Source organism: Molothrus ater, chromosome 8, assembly GCF_012460135.2.
Source record: "Molothrus ater isolate BHLD 08-10-18 breed brown headed cowbird chromosome 8, BPBGC_Mater_1.1, whole genome shotgun sequence".
Lineage (NCBI taxonomy): Eukaryota > Metazoa > Chordata > Aves > Passeriformes > Icteridae > Molothrus > Molothrus ater.
In genome coordinates, this window is record NC_050485.2 from 852,788 (window position 1) to 869,355 (window position 16,568).

General features: G+C 41.2%; 1 protein-coding gene across 1 annotated transcript in view; it reads right to left on the reverse strand.

Moving 5' to 3' along the window:
- The window catches only part of CTNNA3 (catenin alpha 3), a 424,386-nt gene that overhangs the window by 56,000 nt on the left and 351,818 nt on the right, over window positions 1–16,568 (reverse strand). The window contains 1 exon segment of the mRNA XM_036385424.1: window positions 4,368–4,460. Within this exon segment, the coding sequence (XP_036241317.1) occupies window positions 4,368–4,460 (93 nt within the window).

Genomic DNA, 16,568 nt, shown 5'->3' on the forward strand with positions numbered 1-16,568 from the left:
GTGTTCCTAAGTGAATTCATGGAGACACCACTGAGTCAAAGGGACTGTCAAAATGAGCGAGACATGTCCACTACCTTTTACTGCTACTTTTCCTACTGAGGGAATCAGTTTGTGAGTTTGGATGAAGAGGTGACAGAGATATGTTGGATATTCAGCATTCACAGCTAAGTGAATACACGCCCCCAGAGATGAACTGTGTGGGTGTGTGATGCTGACAGAGGGGAGAAGCTGTGTTTCTGTCAATACTTTACTACCTGCTGTCACCAGCTGTCTTCTCCCCGTTTCAAGAATTGCAGCAAGCCTGCTGAAGTGCAGCATTCCTTAAACAAGTTCAGAGAGTGCCTCATTTGTTCTGCCATGACAGTTCTGCTGTACTTTTAGATGCAATATAATTGGATAAACCAGATGAAGAGGTGAAAGTACTGGGAGATAGCAAACAAAGCATTTAATGCCATTTTTGCATCAGCCTTCATTAAGAAAGTTGGCTTAGATGATGCAAGTATGGCATATTCAATGCAATTTCTCTTTGTCCCAGGGCCATAGGTCCATAGATAAAAAAGCATCATGCCCTAAATCTGGGCTTCACCAGAGCTTTGCCACTGGCTCTCATGTCATCCTTACAAATCACCTGGAGAAATGAGGTCTAGATGTAATCTCCAGTGGGTGGATGTAATATTGGTTAGAAAACTGCTTGCAGAGCACTTATCAAGAACACTCACTGAGCCAAGGGATCCATCAGGAAAAGCTGTGAAGGGAGCTGCATTAATCAGTGTTTCCACAGAACCAAGAGTCCACACTGCACACTGGCAGTGGAAGAGGCCTGGTTTACAACTCCAAGTGCCCTTGAGATCTGGAAAGATCACAGGGTGTAGTGCAGCTGAGACAATGACAGAGTTTACCCCTAAGAAAAATCACCAGCATACACACAGAACTGAGACAGAAGCAGCCATGGGCAGCTGTGTGGGTGGGAATTTGTGGTTGATAAAAGGCTGTGCTCATGGCAGAAAGGCAAACCTCATACAAAGCTCCTTGTGAACTATGCACACAGCAGAAAATAGTGCAAACCTCTCACTTGTGCTGCTGAGATCACAGGTGGCTTCACACATTTTGCAATTCATTAACCAGCTGCAGAGCACCCAGAGGAGACAGAGACTAAAAGAACATACAGGAAACTCCACCCTGAAGAGTAAATCAAGGTTACTGGAGCTATTCAGCCTGGAGTCTCCAAAAGAGGCCATAGAGAAAGGATGCACAAATACATAAAAAAAATACATACAGAAGGGAACCTCACTCTCTGTGTCCATTCCAGATGGGTACTAGCATGTTAATTGCAACATATGCGGTATAAGGACAAAAACTTTCCAATAAACCATCAATTCCAGTAATGAGCTCAGGAGAGAGAGCAATAGAATTGTTCATATATATGTGTGTGTCAAGAAGAAGTGTATTTATTCTGCCCTGGGCCAAATGGCTGGATTAGCCAAGTTCTTGAGGTTCTTTCCAGCTCTACTTTGTAGAAGTATATAATATACTGCTGCAACCTTGAGTATTTCAGTAACTTAATCTCTTTACGGAAATTGGGTTAAAAATTGGCAAGAAAATTAAATGCTTTTGATAGATCATGACTCCTGACAGGGAATCTTTTGCTATGTACCAAGTGTCAAAACTACTGTAATTTTGTAATTCATAGAACCTACTCAAAATTACAGTAGTTATCTTCATTATGCTTGAATTCTTACCAGTATTTCATGCTTGTGTAGGGCTCTGATAAAAATTTTAAAAATATTCCGAAATTGGCTTTTTCATTAACAAAACAGCACACACTTCCTGTTAATGCACGTCAGCATTTCACTAAATGTAGGAACTTAGATGTACAGTATTTGCCACTTGAATAAAAATTGCTAATTAATCTGATGGCAAACCTAGCTTCCCTTCTAACTACTTTTTATGCAAGTATCAACAGTTCTTCTTGGTCTTTGCTGTTTTATCCAGGCTTCCCTCTTAGAGTTTAGTAGATTTTTAGAGCTATATAATTAATCGTTGTATTTAAAATGCAATACAAATAAAACAATGAAATAATTTAGCCTGGATTTTCTCATTCACAGAACACACTGTATCAACTCTTTTTCAGCCCAGAATTGTTGCACATACACAGTGTGCAACAAAACTGTATAAAAAATGATCTTAATCCCAGACATTTTTGTCCATGCATTCACAGAAGTTCTGTAAAAAAAAGTTCTGTATGCAGAACTCTGACACAAAAGATGTGGGTGTGTGGCTGCCTGAAAGAGTTCTGCTCTTGCCACCCCTAAGTGGATTAAGTTGTGAGGTAAAACATTTTGCCTCTTCCTCAATATGATCACCTTAACCTGCAGCAGCAACTTTGAAATTAAGCTAAGCTGTTCTTATCACTAATTTAGTAACTTCAAACACTTTAAGTAATTTTTCCTGATCATTAACATGTACATTGTCCTCTAAGCTGAAAATTAACTGGGCAAAATCTTACTCATCCCTCTCTTCAACACAGAATGCCACAATAACAAGCCACTACCTCCCTCAGTGGAATTACACTGATCAAGGCAGCATAAATAAGTCTGTGATAAGCTTCCAGAGCTGACTACACAAATTACACACAACCACCAGAGGGACAGCTAACTTTCAGCTGGGAAAAACTGCATTAGTCCTTGGATCCATGAGCAGTGCCTGTTCCTGTAGTAGCTAAGGATTGATCCTAAGGAGCCTCTTCTTCAAGGATGCAAAATCACCCTACAAATAATCATCAGTATTTTTATCCAGTTGAAGTACCCAGAGATCTCACAGCACACTGCCCACGCTGACCTGTATCCCCCAGCATGGGATGGTGCCACAGGCACTATTATATTCATCTCAGAAATAGGAAATTATCTGAGGGAAAAGAACAATGGAGTAACATTTGCAAGATGAGTGAGGAAGATCAATATGAGGTCAAATCTCAGTCTTACTATCTCACCCCTAATTTCTGCTCTCTCTCTTTATGGAGATAGAGTCTGAAGGTGTGATTAATAATACATGACTTTTTCATACATAAGGGAAACAAGATTTGCTAGTTAAGATGTAGCCTTTGTTACAAGTGGCATACACACATCACATCTGTTTTTATATGTTGTGATAAAAACAAAGAAAAAAGGCTTCAGCTCCCCATTGGAGCAGCAAGAGATGTGACATATGGAAGAAATTACAACACTCTTGACAAAGCAAGAAGAATCAAGAGTGCTCCTATGCAGAATGAATATGGAGCCAGGTATGTATAAATAAAACTGAATTATTATAGCTGAAGTGCCCAAGAGAAAGAACTCAAGGAGGAAAAAAGGCTGCTCTGCAATCTTGCCAAAGGACTTCTGGAACACAGTCATTCCTGGTGTCAACACTGCACACAACAGCCTTCCAACAGGACACAAAGCTGCTGCACCCCACAAAACCACACACTGCCCAAAGCTTCACATCTATCTTCCCCACACACATCCCTCATATTGCTAAGCAGCTTCTGGGTATAAATCTTCAAATATCAATATCAAAGAGCACTCCAAACAAAGAGGCCTAAAATCACTGTTCTTGTTTACTGCTGCAGCAGCAAAAGGATTTGTTAAGACATCTTTTTTTTAAAAAAAAGTGTGCAGGTGTCTGTCAATATGGTACTCCAGCCTGAGTGCATATGTATATAATTTAGTCAAAGCTATGATTTTCCACTGCTTTCAGGGGGTGATGTGCCATTTATAGGCCCAATAGCAGGACCTGAAATCTAGGAAAATTGTTCCTAAACTATAGAATTAGGCTTTGAGCCATGACCTCTATCTAGATGCCACGAAAAGGAACATTTACAGTAGTTGTATTATTTTAGGGAGAAATGGGGGAAAACCAGAAATGCCCATACTTTAATGTTAAAGTACTAGGGGTTTTAGCTGTATTAACAACAGGCTGTGTGTAACAGTCCCTTCCACCTCACAAGGAGAAGCACATCCCAGAGACATCTCCCCAAAGCACCAGTCTGTGCATCTGATTGCTGACAGCCAGCTCCCCACCTGCCAATCTTCAGCATCTACTTCTTGCTTTGTGCCCTCTCAAGTATGTGTTATTTATAGTTTTCTTTTCAAAGAGAAGCATTCCCTTTAAAGAAGTACTCTGGTTTAGCTGAGAAGTAGACGGCCATGCATGAACATGTGATCTTTGAAAGCTTTAGTGGATCTTATTACATTTTGATACTAAGAATCTACAAACTACTACTTGTGTTTTGCCAGCAAGAGCCCTCCAACTGTGAAGTGACTTCCCAGGCAGAGAGCACAGCAGCATTTCCCTGCTCCCAGAGCTCCTCCAGCCCTGGCCCCACGTACCCGGTCCGTCTTGCCCTCGGTCTGGACGCTGGTTCGGCTGCGCGCGTCCTGCTCCTCCTCCAGGTCAGACACGTCCTCCAGCTCCTCGGGCGTCTGGGGAAAGGCAGCAAAGGGTTAATGCCCAGTGCTCATGTCAAACATCTCCTCTTTGCCCTGAGGTAAGGTCTGACAAACACCAAGCAGCCCCGTTGGAGCCCTCACCAAACTCTGTTTAAACTGGTGCTGGGGCTGCTAGCAAAGGTGTCTCACAAGAAACCTTTACGTGACAAGAACGGATTGTGAGTGTGTCACTTACCAGCTCTACTGAGCAGCACAATTCCTGCGCAACCAGAAAAAATAAGCGTCCTTAACTTGCTATTTTTATACATGGCATTATTTAATATGCCACTGCCTGTTCCTTCTAGTCACACAAACTGCCAGTTGATTCTGTGATTCTGTTTCATTTACGACAAGAAATTGTCTATATAATCCAGATCTTCAGATTTATTTACTGCTTCCCTTTTACCAAAATATTATTAAAAGAAAAGGGTTTCCATGCAGAAGTTCTGAATTTTAAAATAAATAACATAGCAAAACACCCACGCTGAACATGACTTTATAAAGGATACTAAATAAAACATTAAAAGTAAGTTTCTTCTATCAGCAAAACACTGCACAATGAAGCATACAAGGTTTTTGGGATTACAAACCCCTTAAAAAATACTATTGCTCCTGCCAATGCAATAGGGCACTCAAGAAACTTTCCTTTATCAAGTAAATTCACAAAAATAAAAAGCAAAAATACACAGAACCAAGCTCTACAAAGCTCATGACAGATCTACCACCACCTTGACATCTAGAGTTCCAATTAGAGGGAAATCCTGATGTTCTGAGTCCCCCAAAAGCCTGACGTTCCAAGAGAAACATGACAAGACCAGGACTATCAGATAACCCTAGAAAAAGACAGGCAGAAAGAAACCCATCCATTACTTTTACCCAATTTTCAATCAAGTCGAATATAATTTTTAATCCAGAATTGCTGTATATTCTCACCTTCATGTTTTTACTGTCAAGGCATATACAAAGAAGATCTGTTAAGAGGGACACTGCAGGGTTCTGTCATTTATTTCTGGGTCCATGGCACTATAATGGCACTGCACTAACCTGAGTAAATCCACCTGCGTGCATCTGTGTCCCTTGGGAAAGAACCTCTGTGGTCAGAGGGTGGTACATAAACCACAGAGCTCAACAGCAGCCTTGAAACAAGGCTCAAATAGCACTCCATTGCTTCAGCAGCACACAGACAATTTCACTCACTAAAGAAAATCATCATTTCTATGAGATAACACTGCAAGAAATAACTCCGTGTTGGTGCACAAGCTGGCAGAAATAGAATGCTGGGGGTGACAAATACAGCTAAACTTCCTCAAGAAAACAGGCAATCAATTTCTGGCACAAAGATAAGCATAAAGCTACACTGCCAAAGTGGGGAAAGGAGCATCTTATTTTCAGGCAAAGACTAACACTGTTCTGAAGTCTCAGTTTTAATGCTGGAATTAGACCTAGTAAGAATTCCACAGTAGCCAAAGGCTACCATACAAAAGTTGTTGGAAAAAGCTGCAGCATGGAAGCAAAATGAAATTTTGGTGGTGATGGATATCCCCACAATAAAAAAACTATCACAAACTCCCTTTAATTGAAACACTAAGAGACACTCTTATTAGAGGACCAATACCAAAGGATATTAAAACACAGTAACTTCAGCTTCTCAGGATTGCCCTGACTCCCTCAGGCAGGTAAGAGCCTTGATTAAGTTTACAGAAAAAATAATTCCTTTTAAATTTAAACTATACTTGGGTTACAATTACAATTTTAAATACCACATTGCAATTCTTGGGTTTCAATAAAACTAGTTTGGAATTTTTTCCCCCAGTGATCATAAAGCTGGATTCGTGGAGCAGAGCACCATTTCTTCCTGGGTGAACAGGTACCTGAGAATGCCACACTTCCAATACAGGGTTTCCTTCTTCTATGAAACATGGAATTAAAGATGTTGTGACAGAGCAGAATAGTTAATATCTTTAAGACAGTCACATTATACATAGGTGAATTTTAGGTAATGTGTTTAAGAACTTCATGCCATTGTTACCCCACAACAAACTGTATATATTTACAAAATGGTTATTTTAGGGCCATCAAGAGAATTTTGTAGAATTCCACTGACACCGTTTTTCTGTGAAGTCAAGCTATGGAAATGTTACCAGCCTCCACATGAATTAACAAAGAGGTCAGCAAAAGGACAGTAGGAGAAGACACCTCTCAATGGCCATCTCCAAAGATGAATCATCACTGTATTAATCTGATCTGGCACTTTACAAACTGCAAATCATAGAGCAGAGATCTCCTTCCAGCTGCACTGGCACAGGGATTCCCTCTCCAATTCTTTATCATACACAGAACATCGACTCAGGGTCTAAGTGCTGCTCACCCGAACCCCTCGTGGGCTAAATGCTGACAGAAACCTTGTTGGTTTTAAATTGCCTATGCCCTTTTCCTGTCAGCAAACCCTGTTTGTGGCTGGGCTGAGGAGTTTCCTGCACAAAGCCTGCTCTCCCAGCCAGAGGACTGCACTGCCATTGAGCTCTTCCCAAGTCACTCTCTCCAAAGCCCAGATCTGCCACATCTTGGACTGTTGGTACCACAGAATTCAGAAAAACAAAACAAGCCTCTCCAGTTATTAAAGGCTAAGGACATTTCAAGCAGAGGGAAGCTGTTGATTTACCAAACCTTAAATCACAAACCATAAACTACTGTCATTTTCAGACACATCAAAAACTGAAAAAACTCCCCACTGTAATAATGAGAACAACAGAAGCAGTTACTCAATTGTTTTCTCTCCTTGGAAGTTCTTTTATGCAACTCAAAGCAAAATCTGTGATTTTTTTTTCATATTGCTCTCATGATCCACTGTTCATTAAATACCTGAGACACACCTGTATCTGCTTATATGAATATTCCATGTGCCAACACATGGCCATTCAAAAGGATGCCTGATGACTGCATGGTTAAACTGGCATGAACATGAAGGCCTGCAACACAAAATATTGTGCTAGCATCAATAAACAGAAATTGTGCACAGGGAGAACAGCACAGCTGGAGGACTGGAGTGAGAAGCATGGAAGGAAGCAGAGAGTATTGTTTAAGACTCCTATCAGGCATCTTATCAACTGCAAGTGACAGAAGAGGGAGAGATCTGAGTACTGTACTCAGTGACACCATGAATACAAGACATAAATGGCAAATTCACTGTGAGACATACAAAGCATGGAATTTCCAATAAACGTAAGGAAGAATGCTGAGGGGTAAAATGAAGCACAAGACTCCAGTCAGCAACAACCTACAGACTCCTGTAACACAGTGGTAAATGGAGTTTAGAAACAAATTTGAACAGAGAAAAATTAGGTTTCCAGAGGCCACAGGAGCAGAACTCTTGAATAGTCTCCCTTGGAAGTGCTGGAGGAGGGGAGACATTCATTCCAAGATGACGTCTGAGCAGCCTACACTACAAACAAGGTGATGGAGCAGCTGGCAGCAGAAGTGAGATACAAGGGTGGGCAGGACACCTGGCCCAGGGCTGCAAGAGATTTCAGTCCTTTATGAAAAAGCTTTGGTGATCCTGACAAAAACACATTCAAGTACATTCCTACACATCCATTCTAGGCTGTAATTCCATTACTGTGGCTGACAAGCTACACAAGTAGCATGTACTCCTTCTCACATTTCAATGATTGTAATAAATCTGCATTCTCAGTGGGTATGCTACTGAAGACTCAGGCTGAGGACTCAAAGTCATATTTATAGCAAAGTCTAATATTGATAAATTTGACATCTTGCTGGTACTCAACTCCAAGCCACAACAGCAAGTCATTACTATTGCACCCAGGTGATTTCAGGATATGAATTACCTTTTCATCTATGAAATGAAAACCACTCTCTGATGACAAACCTTTTAATTTGCTTTTCCATGAGGATTTTAAAGAGAATAATTAATAAAACCAAGGGCTTGCCCCTCATCTTTAGATCTCTGCCAGTTTTTCTAAACTGGTTGGAAATGGGCTTTTTGATTTCTCTGGTTTTTAATCCAAGCTTTGTAGAACAATTTGTTTGACCAAATTTTTTCACAGCATCTTCTCCCACACAAAGTTTTTTATGAAAACCCCCACAAAAGTGATTTTCCAAAGAACTTTATTTATATCATTTGCTTGCAAAGGTCACATACAACCCATGGAACTGTCAATCTTGCCAGTAAAAGGTTTCAGCTGCTAGAACATAATGCAGAGCCAGGTCTAAAATCTCAAAAAACACAATGTAAATGGACAAACAGGCATCATAGTGTGAAAGGAAGCTATCTCCTCTTATCTAACATTCAATTAAATGCTGACCTTCACACTGTCATTATATGCTCTTATGCTTTATCTTATCTTGGTTTCAACAGTCCCATCAGTCATTCTTTTCCACAGATCAATACTAAAATGCAGAGCAGACTAACACCTTAACAGGTGCTAAGCTGGTAAGTGATGTCTTTATTTTATCACTGCCAATGCAGTTATTTGGGCTATGTAAATCCCACAGCAGCAGCAGAAATGCTTGCATGCACTCCAGGAGGATGAGAGTTTGTCTATTATGTCCTTCAGTGAGCACACAATGGTTTACAGAGATTATCTATTCTACTGTGGACATTTGCCTAACGCCCAGATTTTGAACATCTCATCCTGTCAGGCTGCATGTCACTCAGTGTAACAAACCACAGTACACGTGTCACAAATGCAAACATATCATACTCTGCAAATTTTTAGCTACTGAGTGATATTTCTGTGTATTAGTCACAACACAACCATTATCTCACACTTAATTCTGCCAGATGACACACTTCCAGAGCAAGAGTTTTGATGCACCAGAAAGAGAACAAGAAACCACAAGCATTGTTTATCTTTTCTGAGCAGCTGAGTAAGAGCCTTACATAATTGTTGCTATCTAGTCATTTACAGTACTTACCAAGTTTTTGCTAAAAGCAGTTGAGTGTTGAGAACAATAACCCCTACATCATAAAAGTCAAATTAAAATAATACATTCTTAATCTGTCAATATTGTGACATATCAATACTATGGTAAATACCATCCCCTCTGTTAAAGATGATCACCTGCCTATTCTTGAAATCTATTCTTAGCAGCTCCCTTAAAATGGTATCTTTAGCATAACACATTATTGGGGATATTTTTAACAAAAAAAACAACAAATGCTAATTAAGCCAGAGAGTAGAATTCTGTCTTTGATAGCAGTAATGTCACCAAGCACTGGCAAGGAATTTGTCATCAAACAATAGTAAAATCATTATCCTGCCACAGCCTGTACACATTTCATTTTCAAATGTAGGAACTAAACGTTTCTGGTTACTAACAGAGAAAATTCTGCAAAAATCTTTTTTAGATATTAACGTTGAATTCCCGTTAAAATTGGTGAAAATATAAACTTTGGTGAAAACGAAGAATTTAATTATGAGAATAAGTGGACACTGAAAGGTGAAACTATTGTCAATAATAAAAGATGTTACAGGATAAAGAGTACATGTTTTAAATGTCAGAAATGGTGTGAACCCACAGCATGGGGCAAAAGTTGCTGCGTTGTTACTGGATGCTTGGAGGTTTTGTTTGCTTGTTCCACAAGTCATCTCAGAACATTCTGCTCCAGGAGATTAAGATCAAAAAAGCTAACATTAATCACCATTAGAGACAGCAAGGCAGATCAACAGCCTGACTCCATGTGCTTCCAGGTCTCACTGGGCACACATGAGGATAACCATCTTCTCAACAAGCAGCCAGGAGACAGGGAGGATCTGAGCTGCAGAGCATAACTGAAAAGTTTGAAGTGCAAATTCTGAGTACTTCCCTCGGAAAATCCTTTTAAAGAAAAACTGTGAAGTTGGCACATCTAAGGAAATTGGCATACAGAGTTTTAGCACCTGTTTCCTATCCTAAGCTACATTTTTGTGCTGGGAACGTGCATTTCAGCCCTATTTTCATTGCTTCCTCTTTCCTTTCCCTGACAGTACTTTGTATGTATGCCACTCTCACATAATGCCTACAGCAATTCAAAGAGAGATTTACTCCAGGAAATACTGACCTAGTTATGCTGCAAAAAGCTCTGCACACATCTTTAACTCGAAAAAGTTGGGGGAAGCTTGACAGCTGCCTGAAAATCTCATCTAGTAATGGTATTGTAGCCAAAAGGGTCCAAAGGTACGAGCAGAGTGACATTTACAAACTGTGGTGACTAACAGCTGGCCTGGAGGCCTCATGGTTATAAATAATCCTAATTATAATTCTGTGACTAATTACAAATGTAGTAATTCTATAACTCAGCCAGTCTGGGCCATTGGGGAGCCAGTCTAGAAGCCCATGGGCTCCCAGAGCAGGGTCAGCAATGATCCCAAACCCTGTGGGCTCCCAGAGCAGTGTCAGCAATGTTCCCAAAGCCCATGGGCTCCCAGAGCAGGGTCAGCAATGACCCCAAAGCCAGTGGGCTCCCAGAGCAGTGTCAGCAATGATCCCAAACCCTGTGGGCTCCCAGAGCAGTGTCAGCAATGATCCCAAACCCTGTGGGCTCCCAGAGCAGTGTCAGGAATGATCCCAAACCCTGTGGGCTCCCAGAGCAGTGTCAGCAATGTTCCCAAAGCCCATGGGCTCCCAGAGCAGTGTCAGCAATGTTCCCAAAGCCCATGGGCTCCCAGAGCAGTGTCAGCAATGATCCCAAAGCCCATGGGCTCCCAGAGCAGGGTCAGCAATGATCCCAAAGCCCGTGGGCTCCCAGAGCAGGGTCAGGAGAGCAGCACCCAGTGGAAGTTGCCTGCTGCCCCTGTGACCCTTGGCAGGCTCTGCCATGAGCCCCTCTCCAAAGCTGCAGGTGACAGCTTTATAAACCTACAGCATGACCAGAAAGGATGCTCAGATTTCAGGGCTGCAAATCCTAGGTTACCTGAGGAGTCACTTAGGAACCTGGAAGATTCTTTACTTTTTTCCAGTTATTTTATTTCAAGGAAGCACTTTTTTGGGTATAACTTTTAAAGAAGACTTTCAAATCCCTACAAATAAAATAAGATCAAACATAGGTATTACAATCACACAACTCTGCTGTAACCCAAGCCCCTGCCTTGATTCCAAGAGAACCATGTCAACTGATACACAGCTTCACACAAAGTGCAGCCTTTGCTTATGTTTAATAAGTAGGAAAAATCACCATATGGCTTAGAAGCTTCCATTTTAAACTCAGAAAACTAATAATTAACAAGAATAGAACAGTAAAGTGATTTGTTCTTCAGCTATCTAAAATGTATTCCCTGTTTCCTCTGCTGGGTTGACATACATTTGCTCCATCTAGTGGGAAGCTAATTAAGACATTTCATTTATAATGGAAATACTTGCTAAGCTGTTTAAAAATGGATTGTGAAAAATGAATTATTGTGGTGGTGCTTGCAGGGGTCCCAGGATGAGGGAAGAGACGAGAATTTTTACTCCATGTTTCAGAAGGCTGATTTATTATTTTATGATATATATTATATTAAAACTATACTAAAAGAATAGAAGAAAGGATTTCATCAGAAGGCCAGCTAAGAATAGAAAAGGAATGGAATGAATAACAAAGGCTTGTGACTGACTGAGACAGTCCAGACAGCTGGGTTGTGATTGGCCATTAATTAGAAACAACCCCATGAGCCCAATCCCAGATGCACCTGTTGCATTCCACAGCAGCAGATAACCATTGGTTACATTTTGTTCCTGAGGCCTCTCAGCTTCTCAGGAGAAAAAATCCTAAGGAAAGGATTTTCATAAAACATGTCTGTGACAAATTAAGTCATTGTTCTTTTGCTAGTAATCTTCATAAAGCAAATTATATATGGGTTTATATATAAGCAGCTTCTAACTGTGTTTGAAACAGATTTCTAACATCACCTCAACCTTTGAAAATGAGATTAGACCTTGCTTTCTCTCTCTCAACTGTATGTATGAAAGATAAACAAAAACATCTTTACTGTCAGCCTGGCTAACCTCAAAGGCTACCAGAGAGGTGCCTGCATTTTGCTCTGTGAAAATTCAAAATGGTTCCCATTTTTAATACAGGCCAGAGGAACAAACTGGCCAGGTACAGGCTGCTCACCCTCCCATCAGTCCCTGGAGGGTCACAGCCTGACTGTCACTGAAGAGGAAGGCTCTTCACCCATCTGCCAGGAGCTGGAACCAAGCTGGGCCATTGCCTTAGGCTGTCACAGGGCAGTGCTGCCCGGGCTCTGCTGAGCTGGGAACAACAGGAGCATCCCAGGTGTGTGTCTGAGGGCCAGGGCTGCAGGACATCCCTGCCAGGCCCTGGAGCTGCTGGAACTACAGCCAACACATTTCCATGGGACACCAGCAGGGACCTGACTGGGCCCAGCAGCAGGGCTGCACCCAGCTGGACTGATGCACTCTGCAGGAATGGGCTGACAGCAACCTGCTAAAACTCACCCAGGGAAAATGTAAATATGGCACCTAGGAAGGCAGAAGCTGCAAACAGGGGCTGCCTGGAGCAGACCAGCTGAAAAGGACCTTGGGCTCTTGGCAAAAAGAACACTGGGAACAGCCAACAGTGCTCCTTGGCAGCAACACACAGCATCCTGGGATGGAGTGAGGTGTGGCAAGATAAATCCACTTCTGAGAACCAGAGGGCTGAAATTATACTTTAAAACCATGTAATAGAGTCTGCCTTCCTGCAGAATCTCCCTTTCCTCTCCAGAAGCCTCCAACTTTTGTGGAGGAGAGTATATACCAAAGCCAAAACAAAACCATTGTTTCCAGGCAGATGAAATACAGGAAAGAAACTGCTTTAGGAATGCATCAATATATTAAAGGTAAAAAAGTGCAGTGAATATCTCATTTTGACTGTGTTAAAAACATTTCAGGGCTCAGAAAGGACAAGACAATTCAGAAATCCACAAGAAATGGAGGTTTATCAGATGAAGAAAGCCTGAGCAATGGTGGCCCCCTCAGCAAAGATCTCTAACATGCCAAATCAATCTGTTTCTGTTACATGAATTATTCTAAATGATCACACTAAAAAAATTCCCTTGGATAGATTAATATATTCCTCAGCAAAAGGTTGCCAATGATAAGTGCATTTCTCAAACTGAAATAGATGAAATTACTAACTACAACCTCAACATGTGCTCAAGCCTCTTCAGTCCCAACGACCCCCTGAGCTCAAGTAAAACAGATCTTTAGAAAAGACACAGAGAGTAAGCCTGTCCATCACAAAGCCATGCCTCACTGAGAATGCACACTGTAATGCACAGTCTGCTTCTCAAAGTGCAGGTACCACTGCTGTCATCCTGCCCACACATTCCCACCCAGAACTTGACAATTGTTAAGCACAAATTTCAGGTTTAGAAGCTATTCCACCCAGACACTCAGACAATGGAAATAAAACCACCCTAGCCATGAATTCTGTATCCAATGCTTTCATTCCTGCTTTTAATTATCAAGAGGCTTCAGATGCCCAGAACACACATCCACCCACCCTCAGCCATTCAGTAACCAATAATGTCCAGGTGAATGATCAGTGCCAGCTGACATGGAATTAAGGAACCCATTAAGGCCATCACTGTGCAAACCAGCCTTCCTATGTCCCAAATCACTAATTTCATTCTGCTTTGGGAAGCTGAGAGCATTCATTACCAAGCAGGCTCTCCAAGCAAAGCAGAATTAAACACACATAATCCCCCACAGCTGCCCCTCAAAGAACACTAGTTTGGGTCTAGCTTCTGAACAAATTAGTTATTACATAATTTTCTCAGAATTTTTGTAGATGCTAAAATTCCTGTTTGTATGTGAAATTACTTCTTTCATCTGGGAAGGTTTTGTGAACAAGTTCTGTGAAAGTCAGAATCCTCCCCTCTAAGACATCAAATGAGAAAGTTATTCAGATCAGTACTTTGCACATTTTTCACAATATGCAGCTTTGACAGCCTCTTCTGGCCAGTGAAACAGGAGAGACTCAACACAACTCTGTCATCTGCTAACAGACTGACAGATATAAAACTGGCTGTCTGAAAATTCTGTCTGGCTACATGAAAATTCATGTCTGGCTACATGAAAATTCACCAAAATCTTATGTATGAAATTTGGTTTTCATTATGTCCAAACTGAATCTTCCCCTTGTAATCAGAGTTTATTCTGTTTCTATCCATTATGAATACATAACAGAGTTTTTCTCCAGTCCTGTGCAACAACATTTTACATCAGTGAAAACAGCTATCCCATTTTCTCTGCTCTCCCCTTTGGTTCTCTGTTCCCTGGACTAAGTAGGACTAACACATCTGGGTTTTTTTTCACAGGTCACAATTCCTAATGCTCTGGTCATTGCAGCTGCAATAAATCAGAGTGCACTTGTTTGAACAACTAGGGAATTCTGGAGGTTCTCACTATTCATTTTGGGACATAAACCCCTACTTCTCTCATTTTTAACTATGGTACTTACAAAGCTGAATTACTGCAACCAACTGTAACTCAGTAAAACCTTGCTTGGTTGCATGGGCTGAAATTAGTCTTTCAGACATCTCCAGTATTATCTGACTTGAACAGTAAGTGAACAGCAAAGAACTAATAAATCTAAACACAAATTAACCATAAGCATAAATTTAATCAGTAACTGGCATGAATAGAAATATTTTTATCCCACGACAATAGAGTTTTAAAAATGTACAACAGAACAGAATATGGGTAGTTTCTTTTTGATGCAAAGAGAAAAACACACATGAAACATACTTGCTAGAAAAGCACTAGAAAAGAATTACAGGGGAGCACAGGCTAAAGAGGATGCAGCAGCATCACATTCCTGAGAACAAGGGCAACCAGACTTTTGTAAGTACCTGCAGACCAAAGACAGCAAACCTTCTGAAACATGTCCCCCCTTCAACTGAGACCTGAGCCTCCACTGCAGGTACTGTATCAAGTGCTGGGCACTGCACTTCCCAGAGGAAGGACACACTGGAGAGAGAGCAGGACCCTACAAGCGTCAGCACGACGTGGAAAAAAACCAAAACAAACCCAAACTTCAGGTGTACAGGAAACAAGCAGAAGGAGATCACCCATCCTGATGAAGTGCTTTAAGGTGCCATTCGGAGATGTATGGGGTGGATTTAAGGATGAACTTTCTAAAGGGAATGGACTGGCACTGACTGCTTGAAGGCACCTTCCAGTTGCCAGCTGTGGATATTTCTAAGAACAGGTAAGACAAATGAACACTGGGAATTATTTCAAGTTAATCCTGAGCTGCACAGGAGACAGTATTGATAGAGTTAGGTCAGTATCTTTAGAGTTTTGATTGCTGCATTTATCTTAGGTCAGTTAAAAATCAGAATTTATGTTTTAGTTACCCTTTTCCAAAAAGACTGGCACCCTGTGGGGAGGCCAGGGCTTCACAAAAGACAATTCTTTGTAGTTGTCTTTTACTAAGTAAAAGTTTTACTAGTAAACACTACCTTAGCATGAGGCATGAGAAGAGAATTTGCATATAAACAACACAAGACAAACTGTAAGGTAAAAGGAGAGAAAATGAAAAAGAAATGAAAAAAGGAGGGGAAGGAAAAGAAATGAAGAGGATAAAAAGAAACACCACTGTGTGAGGCAGGACAATGCACAGCTATGCCTGTGATGCAGCACCACGAGTCCTCAAAGAATGCTGTGCTACATCTTTGTGGTAAGCTGCTTGTGTGGGCTGCTGAATGGTCCCTGACAGGAATTTCAATCGTTCCTCTTGCCTTCTCTTTGTGGAGGATGGTAGTTTTTAGCAATTAATACTGCTCAACCTTTTTTCTTCCCCAGGCAGTAGATAAATCTCAGAGCTCATCAACATAGCCAAGAATAAACAAAAAAGGAGCGGAAATGTATCACAGCCTCAGCCCAAGCTCTGCCAGGTAAAGGCTGCCTGCCAAAGCCCTGAGCTATCTGGCAGTCCCACTGGCTGAGTAGGACTGAACCATGCCATCTCTAAAGAGCCAGGCTGCACGTAGTACTTCCTCCTGAGCTTTCTGGAAGAAAAATATCAGGAGAAAAAGAAGCTTATTACTAATGAACTAAACACAACCTAAAATTTCATCTTAGTTTTACTCTACCAGGTGAGAAATGTGAGAATTT